The sequence below is a fragment of the Diabrotica virgifera genome, chromosome 3, assembly GCF_917563875.1.
Source record: "Diabrotica virgifera virgifera chromosome 3, PGI_DIABVI_V3a".
Lineage (NCBI taxonomy): Eukaryota > Metazoa > Arthropoda > Insecta > Coleoptera > Chrysomelidae > Diabrotica > Diabrotica virgifera.
In genome coordinates this window covers 251,251,874-251,273,291 of record NC_065445.1, presented here as the reverse complement: position 1 = coordinate 251,273,291, position 21,418 = coordinate 251,251,874, and the positions used below count along the sequence as shown (strand labels likewise).

General features: G+C 33.6%; 2 protein-coding genes across 2 annotated transcripts in view; one reads left to right on the top strand and one right to left on the bottom strand.

The window, feature by feature from the left end:
* The first annotated feature begins 444 nt into the window (after positions 1-444).
* LOC114336418 (uncharacterized) overlaps positions 445-21,418 on the top strand; it is a 407,921-nt gene continuing 386,947 nt past the window's right edge. Inside the window, exon 1 of the mRNA XM_050646095.1 lies at positions 445-463. The gene's annotated coding sequence lies outside the window, so the exon portion shown is untranslated. The remainder of the gene's footprint in view (positions 464-21,418) is intronic.
* Positions 10,680-21,418, bottom strand: part of LOC126881683 (cytochrome P450 4C1-like) — a 36,426-nt gene continuing 25,687 nt past the window's right edge. The window contains exons 6-7 of the mRNA XM_050646090.1: positions 12,520-12,868; positions 10,680-10,947 (exon numbers count right to left, since the gene is read on the bottom strand). Coding sequence (XP_050502047.1) covers positions 10,787-10,947; positions 12,520-12,868 — 510 coding nt within the window. The 3' untranslated portion in view covers positions 10,680-10,786. The remainder of the gene's footprint in view (positions 10,948-12,519; positions 12,869-21,418) is intronic.

Below are 21,418 nucleotides of genomic sequence, written 5' to 3'. Positions count from 1 at the left end.
TGCACATCTTTGCCAATCCCCTCTCTTCGAGGTGATATAGGCCATCTCTCTCGCCTGTCGCCCCCGGCAATATGTACAATAAATATATTATACACGGCTCACTAAAATAATTAGTTACGCCCCTGTACTACTGATTACTTAAAATTCAAGTAGTATTTATGTAACCTTTCTGGAAACTCCAGGTTATTGTTGAGACTCGCATTTGAACCCCTCGCCGGGGCAGATCGTCAAAAGCTTCCTAACGAGAATCATCTCTAATCTATCGACGCTCCCGCTATTCGTAAAAAGGCCGCATTTTACCGGCTTTTTTTGCTATCGTTTTATACCGCTCAGATAATTCAATCTGCTCAGTATTATTGACGATGATTTATTTAGCGTATTAGTGAGTGCCTTACAAATGAACCAAATGGATTATGGAATTCAATCAGAGCTCTGATGTGACACGTCATCAAGGAATAAAACTGTAAGTACTCTACATGTATGTGAACATAACTTATTAGTCGTGATACTGTATGCATTTTGAACCATATACCTCTCGTAGCAAATATTCTTTGTGCCATTTATGCAGATAATACTTTAAATTACATATGAAAAATCGTTATCTACTCTTAACCAGCTTACCTATGGGAATATACTCTATAACCGTACAATAAGTATAGGTTACTATTGTTAAGGATACTTTACGTATTGCCTAAACATCGTCAATATTACAAAATAAGAGATAATAAAATTAAACCAAAACATTCTATTGCAAAATTTAAATAAATTGCAAATTGCATAATACAACCTTAGGAACTACTAAGTTCTCCGTATCACACCCAAATATAGATACAAAATACTTTAGTTACTTGTACATAAGAATAATTTGTACTTTCTTAGTTATTCATTACTACCGAATAATGTGGTCTTTCAAGGTTTTGTCATTTTACGGAACTTGAGGAAAGATGTTGAAGACTTAAGTTGTAAAGGTAGATGGTTGTATGGTTTTTTTGCAGAATATAATATAGATTTCTTTATCAACTCAGTGGGCGGGATCGGTAACTAGAGATCAAAGGTTCAATTTCTGGTGGAGCAGTCATGAGTAGGTCTTGCTAGAAAGACATGTAGGTAGGTGTTTGCAAATTAAGCAAACAGTTGTTTCTATAATATAGAAGGAAGTGTTAAAATTCCGTCATCTTTGAAGTAGCTTCTGGAATGTATTGTTCTTTTGAGGCAAAACAGATACCTTATTGCTCTTTTCTGTAATTTAAAAATAATATTGGATTGAGCAGCTGTACTAGAACCTGAAAAAAGGACGAGCATATCGAAGATGAGACTAGAACAAAGAAAAATATTTTATTTTGGAAGATGCTAAATTCTTACTTAATAAACCGATAAGAAGCTACCATTTAAGTTTGTTGTTTAAAAAAATTCTAAGAAATTTTACAGAATCAACGGCAGTAATCTCACTGTTATTAGGAATCAAGGGTTGAATAATGCTACTGTCTTATCCACCTAAAAAGAAAGTAAATTACAGTTGGACCAGGTTATTGTAAGTAGATCATAAACTATAGTTGCATGAAGAGTTGCAATTAATTTAGTTGCTCCAAGTTATCATGAGCAAAAATAAAAATGTTTCCATCGATTTTTAAATTATATAGTGATGTCAATAAATTATAAAGATAAGAAAAATAGAGGACCCAAAACTGAACCCTGTGGTACCCCACATACAATGTATGATGTATGTGAGACTAAAATCAGTATCATTTGCTCTAACCAGTTGTTTCTTCGAAGAAGAAATACCTCGAATTCCGTAGAAATTTATATAAATAAATACATTTTATAGATATAGAATAGATTACAGGAAAATATACCCAAACAATCTTTCAAATCACTCCCACACTCTTTCAAATATTCAAAGGTATAGCGATTAGAAACATTGCAATTTAGAATTATACATTACACAGTCAACGGTGAATGGACAATGAAAAGTAACTTGATAACAAAAAGCTGTGTTGTTATGGAATAAGGGCGAGCGGCGGCCAATAGAGATATGCATAGGTACCTACATACAATTTATAATAAGATAGATAAAGAATCTATTACACGAAAATGTCGATAGCCAAAAAATACACACTGTTTCAAAGCGTTTTAATAGTGATATTGTAGAATATTTTGTTTAATTTTTTTAAATGGAACTTTTGTTTCGACCTGCCGCGCCGGGGCCCTTGAATGTCGGGGGCCCCGTATAACTGATATGGCTGATACGGCGGTAGCTACGCCTCTGTTGGTAACACAAATGCAAATTTATATCTGCTGGAAATATTTGTAACTCCAAATGCACAGCAGCTTGTCTTGCTTCAACAAATATGTAGATTATAATTTTTATTCCTGCAGTATTTATAGTTTTACTTTCCTTACTTTTGTAAAATGCGTTTGCTTTTCTTAAATTAAGATATCTTTCAAACTTCTTCTTCTTCTTCTTCTTATGCAATCCACTAATGGATGTTCGCGATCACGTTTGACCATTTTTCTCTATTCCTTGCAGTATGTATTAGGTCTCCTATGTTTTTTAGTCCTGTCCATTGTTTGACATTACGGAGCCATGACATTTTCTTCCTGCCCACTCCCCTTTTTCCTTCGATCTTTCCTTCAATTGAGGTTTGCAGAACCTGGTATCTTTCATTTCTAATTAGGTGCCCCAGGTATGCCGTTTTTCTCTGTTTAATTGTACACATCAGTTGTCGTTCTGTACCAATTCTTCTCAGGATTTCTTCATTTGTTACTCTTGCGGTCCAGGAAACTTTAAGGATTCGTCGATAGATCCACATCTCAAATGCCTCTAGCTTATTAATTGTGTTTATTTTTAAAGTTCATCCTTCCATGCCCTATAGGAGCACCGACCATATATAGCATTTTGTGAATCTTAGTCTTAGGTTTAGGTCAAAATCAGAGTGCGTAAAGACGTTTCTGAATTTCATGAATGCACTTCTGGCTCTTTCTATCCGACATTTAATTTCCATATCCGACATCCAGTCTTCATATAGCCTGGTTCCCAGGTACTTAAACTTTCTTACGCGCTCTACATCTTGGTTGTTATATGCTAGTCTTGCATTTTGATGTTGACATAATTGACGGCTGATTATAAGGAACTTCGTCTTTTTATGTTGATGCTAAGTCCCATGTTCTCGCTATGCTCTCCAATTTTATTAAGAAGGTTTTGGAGGTATTTTATATTGTCTGCTATTAAGACCGAGTCATCAGCAGATCGTATATTATTGACCCAGGTACCATTTACTTTAATGCCGCTTTCGCATTCCTCAAGAGCTTCCTGGAAAATACTTTCTGAATATAGATTGAACAGTAGTGGGGAGAGAATGCATCCCTGTCTTACACCTCTGAGAATATTTTGAGCTTGCGTTGTTTCATTATTCACCTTGACGACAGCTGTTTGATTCCAGTAAACAGCCTCTATGCAACAAATGTCTTTTTGATCTATGTCGAGTTGTTTTAGTATATGTACGAGTTTATGATGTTGTACTCGATCGAAGGCTTTTTCATAATCTATAAAGCACACCATTACATCTTTCCTTTGATCGTAGCAGTTCTGAGCTAGCACTTGGGTTGCAACTAGTGCTTCCCTGGTACCCAGACCTTTTCGAAATCCAAATTGTGTTTGGATTGGACATACCATTGGATTGTGATTGGATTCTGTTTGGAAATCTTTCAAACAGTTACGGTCTTTTCCTTACTAGTATACCCAATTAAGCATTTAACCAAGAGGAAGCAGGTAGAATGTGTTTTACTCGAGTAAAGCCCGAAATTTGAACTATTTAAATTATATTTCGGACTTACTATCAGATACTACCGATACCTCGCAAGTACCTCGTTTTTTACCTGGGTAATCCTAGAATTACCCGTTTAACTAACTACTTTACCCGTAACATAAACATACATAATGTTACCGGTCAAACCCGGAAGCAGATTCTGCATGCTGACACCGTAGACTTCAGATGGTAAGGTTTCTTGACCTTACCATGATCAAATATTCGTTATATGTAATGTAATTTTTCGTGTGAAAGTCCTTTGTGCTTGTAATAGATGTTTTGACTTTTCCGAGCTCAAAAACAACAGCAAAGTTGAGCATTTTTTCAACAGTCAGACAAGGTTTTTTCCATCAAATAAAAAAACTGCATAAGAAATAGAAGTATTTTTATATCATGCGCATGGGATCCATCTCTCTTCATAGTGGTATTTTGAACCTTTTGACCATAGTTCTGAAGATGGCTTTGTAAGCCGAAAGCGCTCAGCTAGGAATTATTTATTTTACACACTTCAAAAATACACTTCTCCCTATTTACTTGTTGACATAAGTGTGTACAAAACTATTTCAGTCTTTACATTTATCCTAACTTTGCTTGCTGCTATTCGGAATGGTCTGTTTGTCGATTTATTGAACCAGTTTCTCAGATTATGAAGCCAAGATATTCTTCTTCTCCCTGGTCCCCTCTTCCCAATACCAAGCCCTGAAGAATGAGTAGCGGCAATCTCTGTTCATTCCTCATAACATGGCCAAGATATTCTACTTTGCTCTCTTTGATAATAATGTGTGTTAATAATCTCGCATTTCTTGCCCATTGCCCATTCTACGTAAGACCTCAACATTAGGCACACGACCCATCCACGAAATTCTTAAAATGCGACTGTAATACCACATCTCGAATGCCTTGAGTTTTCTTAGAAGCTTCGGAAAAAAACCAGGCTCCTACTCCGTATAATAATCTAGAAAATACATAGGATCTGATAATAGGAATTTTGTTACCAAGTGGTAAACGAGATTTCTGAAACGAGACATCATTATGAACGCTGATCTCGCTTTTCCTATGCGTTGTTTTATTTCACTAGAGTGGTCCCATTGACTGTTTATGTAGGTACCAAGGTATGTGTAACTGTCCACCGTGTCAATTGGTTGTTGGTTAACCAAAAGCCGTGTATGTAATATATTTCGCTCTTACTGACTACCATTACTTTTTTTTTTCGTATATTGAAATTAAGTCCATGTTCACTACTTATATCTTATATGCGCGACATTATTCTTTGCAAATCATCTAGGCTATCTGCAAAAACTACTGCGTCATCGACATATCTAATGTTGTTTAGATCTATCATCTAATCCAGTTTCCTCCAAGATGGTTTATGAGTATGAGCTTATCATATTGTACTCTATCAAATGCCTTTTTGTAGTCGATAAAACAAATATATAGGTACGTCACAGTTGACATATCTGCACCTCTGCATAAGCACTTGGACAGTCAATAGAGCCTTTCGGGTGCCTAAGGGCAAGGCATTGCGGAATCCAATCTTTGTCCATGATACTTGTTCTTCGCATTTTTTATATATTCTGCTGTATATCACTTTTAAAAATGTTTTGTTTTAAGTAAGTGGTTCATTAGGTTAATTATTATTCTGTCTCGCATGTTGAAATGAGAAATGAAATGAAAATGTGAAATTTTCCGAGGAAAAAACTTCCCCTCTTGAAAAATATTCAATATAAAAAAAGTTATTGTAGTGACGCTGTTTTTCAATTGACTTACGTATTTGACATTTATTAAAAATACTAATTTTATACTGGATCTCGATCTTCATTCTAAGAATTAGCATAATTCTTTTTTGGTCATTAAGGCCGATGCCACATTAGGCCGATGCCACATTATGCGTTTTGACCGGATGCGTTTCCGCCGCATCCGGTGAAAACGCATAGTGTGACAGATCGGTCCGGTTGCGTTGGAAACGGATGCGTTTTGAGTCATCGGTACGCGCTTACAAACTGCACCAGACTAAACGCATAGTGTGACAGGTCGGTCCGGTTGCGTTGGAAACGAATGCGTTTTCACCGCATCCGGTCAAAACGCATAATGTGGCATCGGCCTTATGCGTTTTGACCGGATGCGGTGAAAACGCATCCGATTCCAACGCAACCGGACCGACCTGTCACACTATGCGTTTAGTCTGGTGCAGTTTGTAAGCGCGTACCGATGACTCAAAACGCATCCGGTTCCAACGCAACCGGACCGATCTGTCACACTATGCGTTTTCACCGGATGCGGCGGAAACGCATCCGGTTAAAACGCATAATCTGACATCGGCCTGTGGGCATCATATCATTACATACCTTAACCGTTGACTGATAAATATACTCCTTATTTATCAATCAACGCCTTAACATTTAGCAATCATTCTACGAGTATATATCAGGCTATTTGGCACAAAATACATCGATTTTATACACAGCACTTAAAGACTTGCAACCGTTTACTTTGTGTTCAAGATGCTGTCAGGAAAAAAGTCTAGAATAGAAAAATGGGTGGAAATACATAGTTGTATTTTAAGGTGTATAAAATGCATCCAAAAGTGCATAAACATGTCACAATAAGTACATTAAGGGCCAGATTTTGTTACTCGCTGAAGACGGATACGCCATCAGAACCGACCACCGGAGCATCTGGTACCCAGGTTTATTCTAAGGCACGTTATTTGAAGTTTCGAGAGCTTTCAGCACTAAACTGATCAAACAGATTTCTCGGGAGTTTTTGTGGTCGCTAAAAAATAATACGCCATTCCAACCGAGCTATCAGAACCGACCCCCGCCAAAAACCCTCCAATATCCAGAAGATAACATGCCTTAGCAATGAACTTGGGCACAAGTGGTCCGAGGGCCGTTCTGATGGCGTATTCGTATTCGGCGACCCCAAAACCGCTTAGTAATCTATTTGTATGTATTCAAGAAAACCTTAGAAACTCATACTGATGACGTATTGAGCCACCAGGCGCTCCTCCGGGGGTTAGTTCTGATGGCGCATTCGTGTTCACTAACCCCTAAAACTCTCCGTATAATCTGTTTGCATCATTTTTGTGCCCTAGACACCAGGCGTTCCGGGTGTCGGTTCTGAATTCGTTTTCAGCAACCCCAAACCGCCAGAGTAATCTATTTGAATAAATTTATTGCCGAAATCCATTGAAACCCCAGAAGATCACGTGCCTTAGCAATGACACTGGGCACCAGGTGCTCTGGTGGTCGGTTCTGATGGGGTATTCGTGATCAGCTACTCCAAAAATCAGATGACGTGCTTTAACATGGCTCTGTGTATGAGTATTATGTAACACCATACTCTGTATTAGAGTACAGAATGATAACGATTCAGATGGGTAAACTAAGACGCATTGTTGGAATATTTTCTTAAGCGTCGCCGTTTGGTATTTTCGTACCTGGCTGGGTAAACAGATTACTTGGATCGTTGTCGTCACTCATTTAATCATTCCCCGTTAGAGGTCGTTCTAACCATACTCCGGTATAAATATTTCATTATTTATACCGAGCAGTCGGAACGTTTTGATTCAGATCGATCTGCTTGCAAAGCCTCTTTGATAACGGCTAAACCTAGAAACACGTGTCAGAGGATGGCAAGAGACCCGATTTAAAACCAAACGTAACCATTTATTTTCATTCAATTGTAGTTTTATTATCGATGAGAAAATTTGACTTGACTCCATGAAAACGTGGAGATTGAAATGCGGAATGTGGCACAGGGCACAGGCCCTATAGTCCAGAGAAATGAGATTTTTCTCGTGACACATCCCCCTCCAGGCCAAAACCAAATTTTTTGAGTAGTATGGACATCATATTAATAACCTATATGTTTCCTGCTGCCGATTTTAATGATATACATAGTTATAAACAAATGAAGATCAAAAAACGGTCAATTTTCGCTTTTTTCGTCTATTACTAAAAAGTAAAGCATTCTAAACAAATTTGAGAATAAGAAACTCGTAAACAGTGCCGGTTTAACCTAACTTCGGGCCCTGGGCACTGGAGATTTAGGGGCTCCCTTCATTTCTATTCGTTGTCAGTTTTTAACAAAAAAACACATGCATTAACTATAAATGTTTATTATAAAATCCATACAATATTTTTTTAAATAAACAAGAAAAATATCAAACCTAAAGAATATTCCAAAAATTACATTTAAAGATATAAAAAACAGAAAGTTCTACAAAACAACACATGAAAAAGAAAAAACATATTCTAAAAAAGACAAAAATTAGCTCACTTTTTTCCTGACTTGGCATTAGTAAACTGCCATATTAATGCTATCAAAATTCAGTTGCTCCAGTTCTTCATTTTCTATAATACAATAGTGATAATGCGTCTAGGTTTTCTTCACCCAATATTTATGTATCTTTATTCTTTTTAAAGCCGAAAAAGACCGCTCGCCTGACGCATTAAAAATTGGTATCGTCAAATATACTTGCAGTAAAGTTAAAAATTGGGAAAGGTTGCGTTTACATCCTGGATGACACCAAATTTTTGAAATTTTTATTCAAATTTTGGCATAACGTAATAAAATGAGTAATTTCACCATGCAAGTTCTCTTTGGTTTCATCAACATCTTTTTTATATTTCTCCCATAAAATATTAATTCACGCCTCTTTTAGCGCCAAAAGTTTCTACAAGTTTTGTTTTCATCACTAATTCATTGCAAATTTGGTCAGACAGATAGCTAACTGAACCTTTTCCTTTATTCGTATTTCGCTGTAAATGCTCAGCTAAGAATTTGTCATAAGCCAAGTATACAATACAATAAGTAATTTCTTTTATGACGACTCGTTAAATCCCCATGAGATCAACGGAAAGCTATTTAGTCCTTGAGAAGCAAGTAATTTAATGCTGACACAACTCTTCTTAGGTCCTTTACCCAATAGTCCATCCAATAACTCAATCTAACTGATGATCTTGTTATTAATGTAACCATAGAGTTCAGATGAAATTTACTTTATTCGTGAGATTTAAGCAAACTATTCAAATGTTTCCAGTGGATAAAATACATCAAAAATTAGTTAAACTATTTTTTTTTCAATTGAAAATAACTTGCATGGGTAACCATAAACAGCTTTAACACATAACAGCGTCCTATACTAGACAATCTCTCTTCTCTCGTCCTCCATTGGGTTTTACTCTATAAGAGTTGCTTTCACTTAATCTTCCATAATAAGCTTTGTCTCCAGCTTCATACATTTTTTTGCAATTTTTAAGGAATCACTTTTTGGTTTAAAAGTTATTACAGTTCTTATAAAGTTATCAGTCCATCACACAGTTATTATAAAGTTAATATCAGATAATTTCAAAATCGAAGGTATTTCGTAGTCTTTTTCTCTATTTCAGAAAAGATATACCTCGATTTTTTAGAGGACTTTATTGTTATTCTTGTAAGGAAGAGTCACTACGGGCCCCTCCTGGGCCCGGGCCCCTGGGCGCCCGCCCCAAGCGCCCCAAGGCCCCATATTTTATAAATGTTCATGACTTATGTAAAAATTAAGTTAGAACCTTCTTATTACACGGGATGCTGAGACTTCTTGTGTTTAAATTATATTTTAAATTTCAAAGCAGTTGGTCAAATAGTTTAATAGTTATTTATTTTGTTTATCCCAAATTCATTTTTTTGCAACACTATAAGTCAGAAAATTATGAGGTTACAGTAACACTTCGGACAGTTTATGAAAGAAGAACATTTATACTATTAACTTAATTTAAAAAAAAAAATGACAAAAAGTAATTTTAAACAATGTAAAATTATTTTGCAAAATCATGTCGATTTTTGGCTTTCTTAAAAAACAATTAGAATAACTTTTTAACCGTTACCCGTAGAAAAATTATTTTTTCATATTTAAAAAGACTGAATTTTTATACATATTTAGAAAGAAAAACAATTGTCCGAGGACAATTAGGGACGAAGTTAGCCCCCCCTTTTTTAATTCACATGATTTTGCAAAATAATTTTTCAATATTTAGAATTATTTTTGTCATTTTTTTTAATTAAATTAATAGTGGAAATCTTCTTCTTTCATAAACTATCCAAAGTATTAGGTACTGTAACTTTATAATTTTCTGACTTATAGTGTTGCAAAAAAATTAATTTGGGAAAAACAAATTAAATAACTTTTAAACTATTTGACCAATTGCCTTTAAATTTAAGATATGATTTAAGCACAAGAAGTCTCCGCATTGCGTGTAATAAGAAGATTCTAACTTAATTTTTACATAAGTTATGAATATTTATAAAAACTCAAAATTTATGATTTATTTTGTCTTGATGGGTCCCTAGACGAGAAGCGAGTAACCATGTTATTCCTTACTGATAATCAAATAGGTATAGTGATAATTACTTTCTTTTCTTTGCTTTAGGAAGAACTTAAAAAAGTTGTGACTGGCTGAATGGCAAAAGCCTATGCCAAAAAAAAAAAAAAAAAAAAAAAATGATTTATTTTGCAATTTTCTAAGCAACCAATAAGGATAGACATATTCAGCGAACGCCATATTGAAATTTTTTATACGATTTATGAGTTACTTGCTCTCAAATTTGTGTAAAATGCTTAACTTTTTTGTAATAGACAAAATAAAACGAAAATTGGCTGTTTTTTATTTTTATTTGTTTATAACTATGTATATCATCAAAATCGGCTGCAGGAAACATATAGGTTATTATTATAGATGTCCATACTACTCAAAAAATTTGGTTTCGGCCTGGAGGGGGTTGTGTCACCAACAGGATATTTTTTTCCCTTATTTCTCTGAACTACTAGAACCTCCCGTAGATAGAGATTTATCTTAAATAACTTCATCGGCAATGATAGAAATAAAACAATTATGACAATTATTCATTTTTTTATTTGATCTCAAATGATAATTTGAAAAAATATATGTAGAAGTATTCGAGCATTATTATTTTCGAGTAATATGTAAGTGTATTTTTTATTGTCGATGAGAAAACTTGACTCGTATTTCGCCAGTTGGTCTTAATACGAGATCTGCTATAAATTTAATGTCTTCTCGTTTGTCTACTGATTCCAATTTAAATTTTCTAAGGATTCCACACAATACAGCTTTTATTTCCAACATAGCAAATTTCTGGCCTAAAATATAAATACAGTAAGTTACATATTTTACTAGTGTTTTACACATTTATCTGATTGACCTGAAGAAATCATTTGACAAAGTAAAACACAAAGAGTTAATCCATCTTACAAAAGTATAATAAAGAAGTTCCCATAGGTATCATAAACACTATTGGAAACATATACCAAAAAAAAATGGAAGTCACATTATATGGACAACTTACATAACCTATAGAGTAGCGAAATAAGGCATGGGAACTCATTGAGCCCTATTGTCTATTTCTTTAATGCAGAGGTGTAACCAGTATGACCCTAAGGGGGGTTACATCTACTTGAAGGTCTCTGGGGGGTATGGAATAATAATGGTGTTAAGCGTATAGAGCTTAAAGTACATCCAAAAGGGGGGTTATAACCCCCAAAACCACCCCCTGCTTACGGATATGCTTTAATGTAATCATTAATGAAATCATCAAAAGCGTCAAAAAAGAAAGAGGATACAGAATGGACAGCAAAGAGGTAAAAAATAGAAATTAATGGCATCAGTATTGAACAAGTAATGGAAATAAAATACCTCGAAAATAAAACTATCCATCTAGGCAGCCCTGGACAAAGGGGTGACATTAAGTATATAAAACAAATAGACTGGCAAGATGCCTAAATACCACCATATGGTGAAACCAACATTTTAACACTGAGATGAAATCAAGAATTTATTAAGCTAGTGTAAGACCAATTATGACATATGCATAAAAAAAAACCGACAAAAAGACTACTGGAAACGACAGAGAAGAGAGTACTGAGAAAAATTACAAGAAATGCGCTGAGAGATCAAAAAAGAGTAAATACATTAATAACATATAACGTACTGTGTAGTGTATAAACGAATTAACACTAAATAGAAGAAAGAATGGAATAACCAAATAAGCAGAATGGGGTAGACCCGTGTAGTCAAAATAGCAAGAGATAAATAACCAATCGGCAGAATCGCACACAAAATAAAGTGACAACCTTTTTTAGAGATATCAATTCGCTAAGAAAAAATCAGAATGTATTATAAAGAGGAATAAGAATATTTTCACTGGTAGCAATAATTGAAACGTGGAAGTGTCAAATGAGGAATCTAACTGCAAAACTCACACTCTCCAATTTTAGTCACATCCAGATATCATTTTGTTTCTTATTACTTACTTGTGAGAATATTATAGTTCAAACTTCACAATATCCTACTTAAAACCTACTCTCAAAGTATAGTTCGTTTAAATTGTCATTATCCTTCACATTAGTTTGCAAAACTTGCATTATTCAGGCCAGTCAACAGAGGAGTATATTTGAATCACGTGACATTACACAGCTGTTGTATATAGGTATCTTAACATGTACCGAAGTGAGTGATGCAATACAACCTCCTGTTTAAAGTTCTATTTCGAAAATGAATTTAGATGTAACACCTGCAGATAATTTGAATGGTGACACACCAAGAAAAATGGTTCCAACACCAAACAAGTGGAGATTTATTATTTTATAAAAGAAATACACGAGATCAAGAATGTAGTTACATTTCCTCCATATATATTAAAACAATTTTGTTACCTATACAGTTTCTTCCTCCGGCACTAAATGGTAAATATGCAAACGGATGTCTTTTGGCAACATTATCCGGCAAAAATCTATCAGGATCAAATCTCTCTGGATCCTCCCATACTGTCGCGTCATGATGCAAATCATAAATATGTATAAAAACTGTCGAATTCTTAGGTATTGTGTACCCAGAATGAGTATGTACAGTCTTTCCAGTCTTTCTGGAAATAAATGGCACACTAGGATAAAGACGCAGACATTCTTTAACGAATCTTTCCATGAACCTGAGCTCCCCTAGTTGTTGCTGAGTTGGATATTGAGTTGTTCCTAAGACTGATTGAATCTCTTCATATACTTTTGCCTAAAATCCCAGATTAAAACAAAGTATTAAATAAAATCTATGATAGAAAATTTCTATGAATACTCCACAAAATTTGTGACTAATTCTAGTTATAATTGTAGGTATATCAGCTTTTATTAAATATTTTGTTGGAAATAAAGTATAATTGTAAAATAAACTTTATTATACAGGGTGAGTCATGAGAAATTGTAACCCTACCTAGAAATAAGATCTATATGGGGAACAACAAAAGTGACTATTTAAAAGTGTCTACAGTCGGAAAAATGAAAGAATACCCATGAACGATCACATTAATCGCTTATTTTGTATTTGCTCTCTTTTTCTATAAATAACAAACGTTTGTTATAGAAAAAGATAGCAAATACAAAATAAGTGATTGATGTGATCATTCATGGGTATTCTTTCATTTTTCCGACTGTACTTCCATTGTTTATTAACATACAGAGCTACTTGTTAATCACACTATCTAGCTCATGGAAAGCTCGAAACAGAAGTGAAAGATCAAATGAGTACAGCAAACAGAGACGCAGGTTGCCTGAATGAAACAGTATGGATAAATAAAAATATGCGAAAAGAAATAAAAGGCAGAATTTACAAAACGCTCACCAGACCAATAATGACATACGTGGCAAAAACACGACCCGATACAGAAAGGACAAAAATAATGCTAGAAACAGCAGAGATGAAAACCCTTAGAAAATTCGGACATCTTGGTTATTAGTGCACCCTAATATTATGTCTGTGTAGATTTTGGCATTGGATCCGACCATCACTTGTAACACCGTTGCCGTATCCTCTATTTTTTCATACTATCACGTTACAATTTTTTGTGATATTATATTTGTGTGTGAAATGTATCATTTGTGTATTTTAGGTATGTTCTAATATGTTATGTATAGATAGGTTTTTACTTAATTATTTTAAATCATTGTGAAGTTTAACTTGCTAGGAACCTTGTAATATTGTGTAATGTGTTAAAAGTAAGTAGTTTTGAAACACCAATTAAGTAAAGTTTTTTATGTTGTTGTTTTCACCAATTTTGAAAAAAATGTGAAAACATTGAATTATCCACGTCCGTCTGTCCGTCCGTCCGTCTTGACGACCGCGAATATAACTCCTCCTTCACTATAGCAAGTAGAATGACAAATGAGGTGTCAAATGAAAGCTTATAATCCAAGGATGGTACTAAAGGTGACAAATTTAACTTAGGATGTCTGTCCGTCTGTCTGTCCGACCGCGTATATAATTCCTTCGTCACTATACCAGGTAGAACAACAAATGAGGTTTCAAATGAAAGCTTATAATCCAAGGATGGTACTAAAGGTGAGAAGTTTGACATAGGCTGTCTGTAAAAATGTTTTTAAAGCGAAGTTAATTTAAATCGTCATAAAAAAGAAGATAAATAGATAAATCAAACAGATGAATGATTATATGAAATAGTATATTTAGTACTATCCTTGGATTATAAGCTTTCATTTGACACCTCATTTGTCATTCTACCTAGTATAGTGACGGAGAAGTAAACGTTCTTATACTATTATTCTTGTAGGTAGGGGAGAGTTGGACAAAACGGGATACCATTCTTGTTTATCTTTATTACGGAAAAAATGGTAAAGAAATTATCATATTATTATTTTTTATAGGTATAACATTTATTGAAGCACACAAAAAAAAACATATTTTTAGCTATTTTTAATGACGGGAAAATAGTAAAAAAAAATATTTATCAAAGTCCTGCACATCCCGTTTTAGCATACCACGGTTGGATAAAACGGGATAGGTTCAAAATATTTCATTGTTTGCATAAAATTATCTAAAAAGTATATTTAAGTAGATATAAGACTGCAAAGCAAAATTTACCTTTGAAAAAACAATATCTTCAGTAGTCAGAAACTTAAAAATAGGCCTTTTTTATGTTTTATTGCAAATTGGTAAATAGGACCCTTTATTTAGGACTAGTTACGTATATCAGAACAAAAGTCACATAAAAATATATGTTATTCTTTTCTGCAGTATGAGAACACGCTTTATCGCTATTTAAAAAATTAATAGGCCAACAAATAAATAGGTGGATAAAACGGGACATAAAAAATTGTATCCCATTTTATCCAACTTATAAGTGTCCCGTTTTGTCCAACTCAGACATTTTTCAAAACAAAAATGGCTCCTGCCTAAACGTGAAAGTAAAATGAGATAGACTACACATGAGAATATTCGTTAATGAGTGCTTAATTAAACGTAATAGTCACCGGAATTATATGTTTAGATATGTAGGCAATATAATGTACACATGTAAGTAAAACAACGCACTTAAAAGTACAAAGTACCAAAAAATAGAGTCAATTCTAAACACAACAACTTTTCATCAAATAATAGCATCGAGGTAAAACGAACTGAGAATGTTAAAATGACGACTGAGAACAAGTTTTCGTCATTGTCCGATTGATAGCAGCACTAGTTGGGTCTCTAGGCTAGATATCCCATTTTATCCGACTACCCCGTTTTATCCAACTCTCCCCTACATTTAACATTGATTGAAATTATGAAAGAAATATAGAAAACACCATGGCAACACTGTGACGTACAAACATATTAAGATTCAGCTGTGCGTTACATAGGGTGCACTAATGCCCAGGATGTCCGAAAATTCGATGGTATGACACTATGGGACAGAGCCTAGAAGTGCAGGTATCTTTTTCATTGGAGATGTCTTTTACGGATCTGACGAGATTTGACAAAGTGAGTAGTGAAGATGGTTTTAATGTTTAGAGGATTAAGATTTCTGCTGATCTTGTTAGTACTCCAGGGTAATAAGCTAGAAATAGACCATGTTCGGGACACTCAAAGATCTAGGTAGCTGACTACTTTTTTAGTTATTGTAGACTTATAGGAAGAAAACCTACCTGTTTCCTGCCTAGAGTTCGCGTCCGTTTTTTAATTATGAACAATTTAGTGCAAAAATCGTGATTTTTTCAATTTTTTGCACTCCATTCAAAAAAAACTAAATAGTTGACATATAATTACAAAATTTAATTTTATAAGTTTTAATAAAACTACCTTAGAACAGTGTTTCACCCAAAGTTGGGTATTGGGGTAGGTACTTAACAAACCCTCAAAATTTGAGACCGATCCATTAATTAGTTTAAGAGTTATTCCAATTTTTTATATCAGAGACCTTTATTTTGCAATAACATAAGACAGAAAATAATGAAGATAGGGCAATTCTGCGTATGCCAAATGAAAGTAGAAAACTGATACTATCAAAGGACACGCGCCAACTCGTAACTCTTAATGACAAATTTTTCAAATCAAAATTTACACCGGCCAATTCGTAACTTTTTTACTACCTGACTCTCCCAACTCGCAACTTGATACAGGTGAATTCGAAACCATTGTTTAATTCTAATACCACAGGTAGATAAGTTAAAAGGTAAGAAAAAAATTTAAATTTAATTTAAAACGGATTAAGCCAACACGGGACATATAGCATATTATGTAAGCGAATTGTTCTTGGTTTGCTTAAAACATGTTGTGTATTATATGTACCTATAAAAAAATAACAAAAATTAAATTCTCTTAATAAAATAATTGAAACAATATGATATGTATAGGTGGTATACCAGGGCGGATCTGTAAAAAAACGTCTATTTGCGGATGTGCGAGGTGGCATTCGGATTCTTGCAGATAAAGTTAGGTGACAACTTCAATAATAATAATTGACCTATGCTTCTTCTCAAATATGCCCGGAACATTAATAAAAAAATTAAAATATTTAAAAATTTCGAAAAACATTGATTTTTCTATTCTTCTTTGCTTATAACTTTAAAACGATTCATTTTGGAGCAAAGTCGTAGGGAAATAAAATAAAGATAGTTGAATTTTGTATGATATATGACTAGTTAAAAATGTCTTAAATTATTACCCTTTCTGTAAAATAGCAATAAATACAAAATAAGGGGGCAAAATAAGCCTCTTTTTATTCAGTGTTTTTCAACAACTTTGGTTGCACTTAGAACCTTCGTAATTCGCATAGAAGATCCTTATAACATACTTAAATCGTCCACCAAATTTCATTAAAATCGACCTATAGATTTTGCATAATAATTTTGCAATCTAAATGTTTTTAAAAAGTTCAAATTTTTGAACAAAAAGTTTGCTAACTTTAGACATTTAGAAGTTTGCTAACTTTTTCAATATATAAAGAGGCTCTCTACCTATCTAATACACTTTACAGAATTAAAATCGGATTATCTAAGCGGCCTGAGCACTGTTTTAAAATTATAAACAATTTTTTGGCTTATAAACAAATACAGTGAGGACGTTTGAGTTGAAATAAATTCATTTTCTGGAGAATGGGCGTCTCTGGAGATAAATCCCGAAATAGGTCGATTTTTATTTTTAAATTCTAATTTTTTGGTATACATATCATACTAGTGACGTCATCCATCTTGATGGATGACGTCACTATCGCGTGATTTTTCACATGACATCATCGCGACATCACATGACGTGATGACGCAATCGATGATTTTTTTTTAATGAGAATAGAGGCCGTGTGTGTAGCTCATTCGAAAGGCTATTCAATTTTGTATTCACTGATATAAAGATTAACATAATTATTTATACAGGGTGCCCAAAAAAATTTTTTTGAATTAATTTAATTAAGACAAAATAGCTATTTGTATAACAAGGGAGGAAAGTGCTACTTTCCTTCCGAGAATGAAGTTTACTGCCCGACGTGTAGCGGAGGGCAGTAATCATTCAAGGGAGGAAAAGGCACTTTACTCCCATGTTATACATATGGTTTTTCCACCTTCCTCAAATTAATAACAAGTCATTTTTCATTTTTACTTAATTTATTTATGTAACTAACCAACAAAATTTATTAAAACTAAAACTAACAAGTAGGTACAATATAACTGTCAACTGTCAAATATAAGTCAAATATTAATGTAAAAATTGTTAAATCAAAATAAAAATTTACTGTTTTTTACCACTCTGCAAAATACAGGATGTTTTATAAATAAACGTTAAAATGTATACTTACGTAATAGAAAATAAATATTGTAGAGGGCGTCAATAAGTTATATTTCATGAATGAAATACCATAACGTCACCTTTACTTTTCCTCCCTAGGGAGGAAAAGTACAACTTTGATCCCCACAATCAGGTCCGGAAAAGTTTACTTTCGGTAGAGGTAGGTGGAAATAGTTATTTTTCTACAACCACTATTCAAAGTGCACTTTTCTGCACGGTTTTATGTTAGCAAACTTGATATTTTCTCAAAGTATAAGATATTTGACATTAGTGTGCAGAAAAGTGACGTTTCTGTGCCGCAAAATGACGTTTCTGTGCCGCAAAGTTCTTTTCTGCACAGTTGACTACCTCATTCTGAGTAACGTTATATTCTGTTTACATCCGTGGACTACCGCATTCTGAGTAACGTTATATTCTGTTTACATCCGTGGTTAAACTTTAGACAAATATATAACCTATAAGACAATTATTATATTTAACTATAGCATAGAAACTAAATTATGGATGTTACAACTGTTTTATTTTACAATTTTATTCTTATTAAACATTTTATAATTATCAAATAACCAATAAGGATTTAGCAACCTGTGCAAGAGACGTCGAATGAAGTAGGTTTTGTGTAAATCCGTGACTGCATAAATATAATGTCAATAATGTGTAATAATTGTTTAAATTTAAACAAATTAAGGCAGTGCATTAATTTTTTAACTGATTTCTGTGCAATTTATTTAGGTATAAGGAATTTAAATTGATTAGTAGGTATTAATTAAATACAGTTTAAAATTTATCACATAGGTACCTATTATAATTAATCGTCGTTTGGAAATTGTGATTTTTATTTTTAGGAAAAACTGTGCTTGTAGAAAAAGTATAGTGTGAAACACGTGCAGAAAGGTAATTTCTCACTCGTTTGAATTGCGGCACTCGCTTGCGCTCGTACCGCAACTTTTCAAACTCGTGAGAAATTAGTACCTTTCTGCACTTGTTGCACAATATACTATTTCCTAACTAGTGCGGAGAGTGATGCTTTCACGCACGAGACTGCCGTTGACCCGAACGATGCGATAGCGGATTTCGGGCAAGCAGTCGAGTTTAGCAGTCGAGGAATTAATAATTAGTCTTATTTCTTTAAACAATTTTTGAAAAAATAATTTTTTCCCAAAAATCCATGATTTTAATCATACTATCGTTATTAATCATAGAAAAAGTTAAGGTATACTTTAATAAATAAATTATCTTCAATAAATAATTATCTAATAAAAATCATTTATTTATTAAAGTGTACTTTAACTTTTTGTATGATCATTAATGATACTATGATTAAAAAAATAGATTTTTGTAAAAAAATATTTTTTCAAGAATTGTTTAAACAAATTAGACTGTTTATTAATTAATAAATTTATAAACAAATTGTATACTTGTAATGTACGTAGAAATTACATACAAATTAAAAAAGAAAGATCAAAATCCATTGAGTTGATCCGGAGATACAGAAAATTATATTCGTTTGAAATTGCTTTTTCGGTATTTTTAACTCGGTCGATTTGTAAGTTCCCCCTAGTAATCGTTTGAACTACATATTTGAAAAATCGTAGAAGGTGCTGTGACGGTACAATGTTTGTGCAGATTTTAAGCAAAAAAAATACAAATCCCATTGTTTAAAATGACATTAATGAGATTCCTTAATTATTATAAACAAATTAGCTGTGAATTAAAAAAAATATGGCTAACTTTGTCCCAAATGAACTCGGGCTAAATTTTTTTATTTGAAAATTCGTGTTAAAATACTATCTTTTTGAATATATAAAAAGATTATCTCTACAGAAAACATTTTTAAAGTTATTCTAAATGTTTTTAAACGACAAAATTTCAAAAATTTGGCATTAGGATTTTTTACTATATTAATTATTTTTTGTATCTTTTTTTAATACATTTTGATACTATCACTCTTCTACTTTCATTTGGCATAAGTACTCAGAATTGCCCTATCTTCATTATTTTCTGTCTTATCTTATTGCAAAATAAAGGTCTCTGGGATAAACAAATAGAATAACTCTTAAACTAATTAATGGATCGGTCTCAAATTTTGAAGGTTTCTTAAGTAGGCCAATACCCAACTTTGGGTGAAACACTAAAGTTGGTAGTAAAGGTAGTTTTAGTAAAAGTTATTAACAAATAACGATTTTCACTTAAGTTGCAGTTTGCGTAGCAACAAATTAACTTTTTAACTTTCAAAAATCGGCATTTTGAAGGGTTTTCAATGTTCTAAAAAACTAAATTTTGTAATTTTATGTCAACTATTTAGCTTTTGAATGGAGTGCAAAAAATCGAAAAAATCGCGATTTTTGCACTAAATTGTTAATAATTAAAAAACGGACGCGAACTCTAGGCAGGAAACAGGTAGATTTTCTTCCTATAGGTCTACAATAACTAAAAAAGTAGTCAGCTACCTGGATCTTTGAGTGTCACGAGAAAATACTTATTACTCTGGACTATAGTGACACATTTGATAAAAGGTAGACATATTTTGGGTTGATCGGGCGGCAATGTTTCTTTTTTGGAATGGAATGGGGTTTAGATGTTTTTGAATGCTCATATTGATCTGGGTTTTGTAGTAACCGTTTTGTAAGAGTGTTTTATTGAATTGATTTCGGATGGTCTGTGATTGTCGTCGCCAAGTCTTATGGAACGGGAAACAAGAGTGTTGATAACTGAATTGAGTTGGGCTGGGTGAACTTTTCCACCCGAATGGAATACATCATCATTCTCTTTGCCTTATCCCTATGCGGGGTCCACTTCCCTAATTGCATTTCTCCACACAAATCTATCTTGGGTCATATCAATGTTAATCCCCTTTACCAAAATGTCCTGCCTTATCGTCTCCCCCCACGTCTTCTTTGGTCTTCCTCTCCTACTCCTTCCAGGAATCTGCACTTCAGCTATTCTTCGTATCGGGTGATTAACGTCTCGACGTTGAACATGACCAAACCATCTTAACCTATGCTCTCTCATTTTGGCATCAATTGGAGCCACACCTAGACTTCCCGTAATATACTTATTTCTAATTTTATCCTTCTTTGTCACTCCACTCATCCACCTAAGCATTCTCATTCTCGCCACATGCATTCGTTATTCCTCTTTCTTTTTCACTGCCCAACATTCAGTTCCGTACATTATAGCCGGTCTTATGGCTGTTTTATAGAATTTTCCCTTCAGCTTCATTGAAATTTTTCTGTCACACAACACACCACTCGCTCCTTTCCTATTCTATACTGCATGCATCTCCATCTATTTCTCCATTACTCTGTAATACCGATCCTAGGTACTTAAAACTATTGCTTTTCACAATCATTTCACCATTCAAAGATACCATTTTATTTGTAGTAACTCCATCTGTAAGTGAACATTCCAAATACTCTGTTTTTGTCCTACTAAGTTTTAAACCTTTTTCCTCCAGAGCTTGTCTCCACTGTTCCAGTTTTTGTTCTTAGTCTCTTTCACTATTTCCTATTA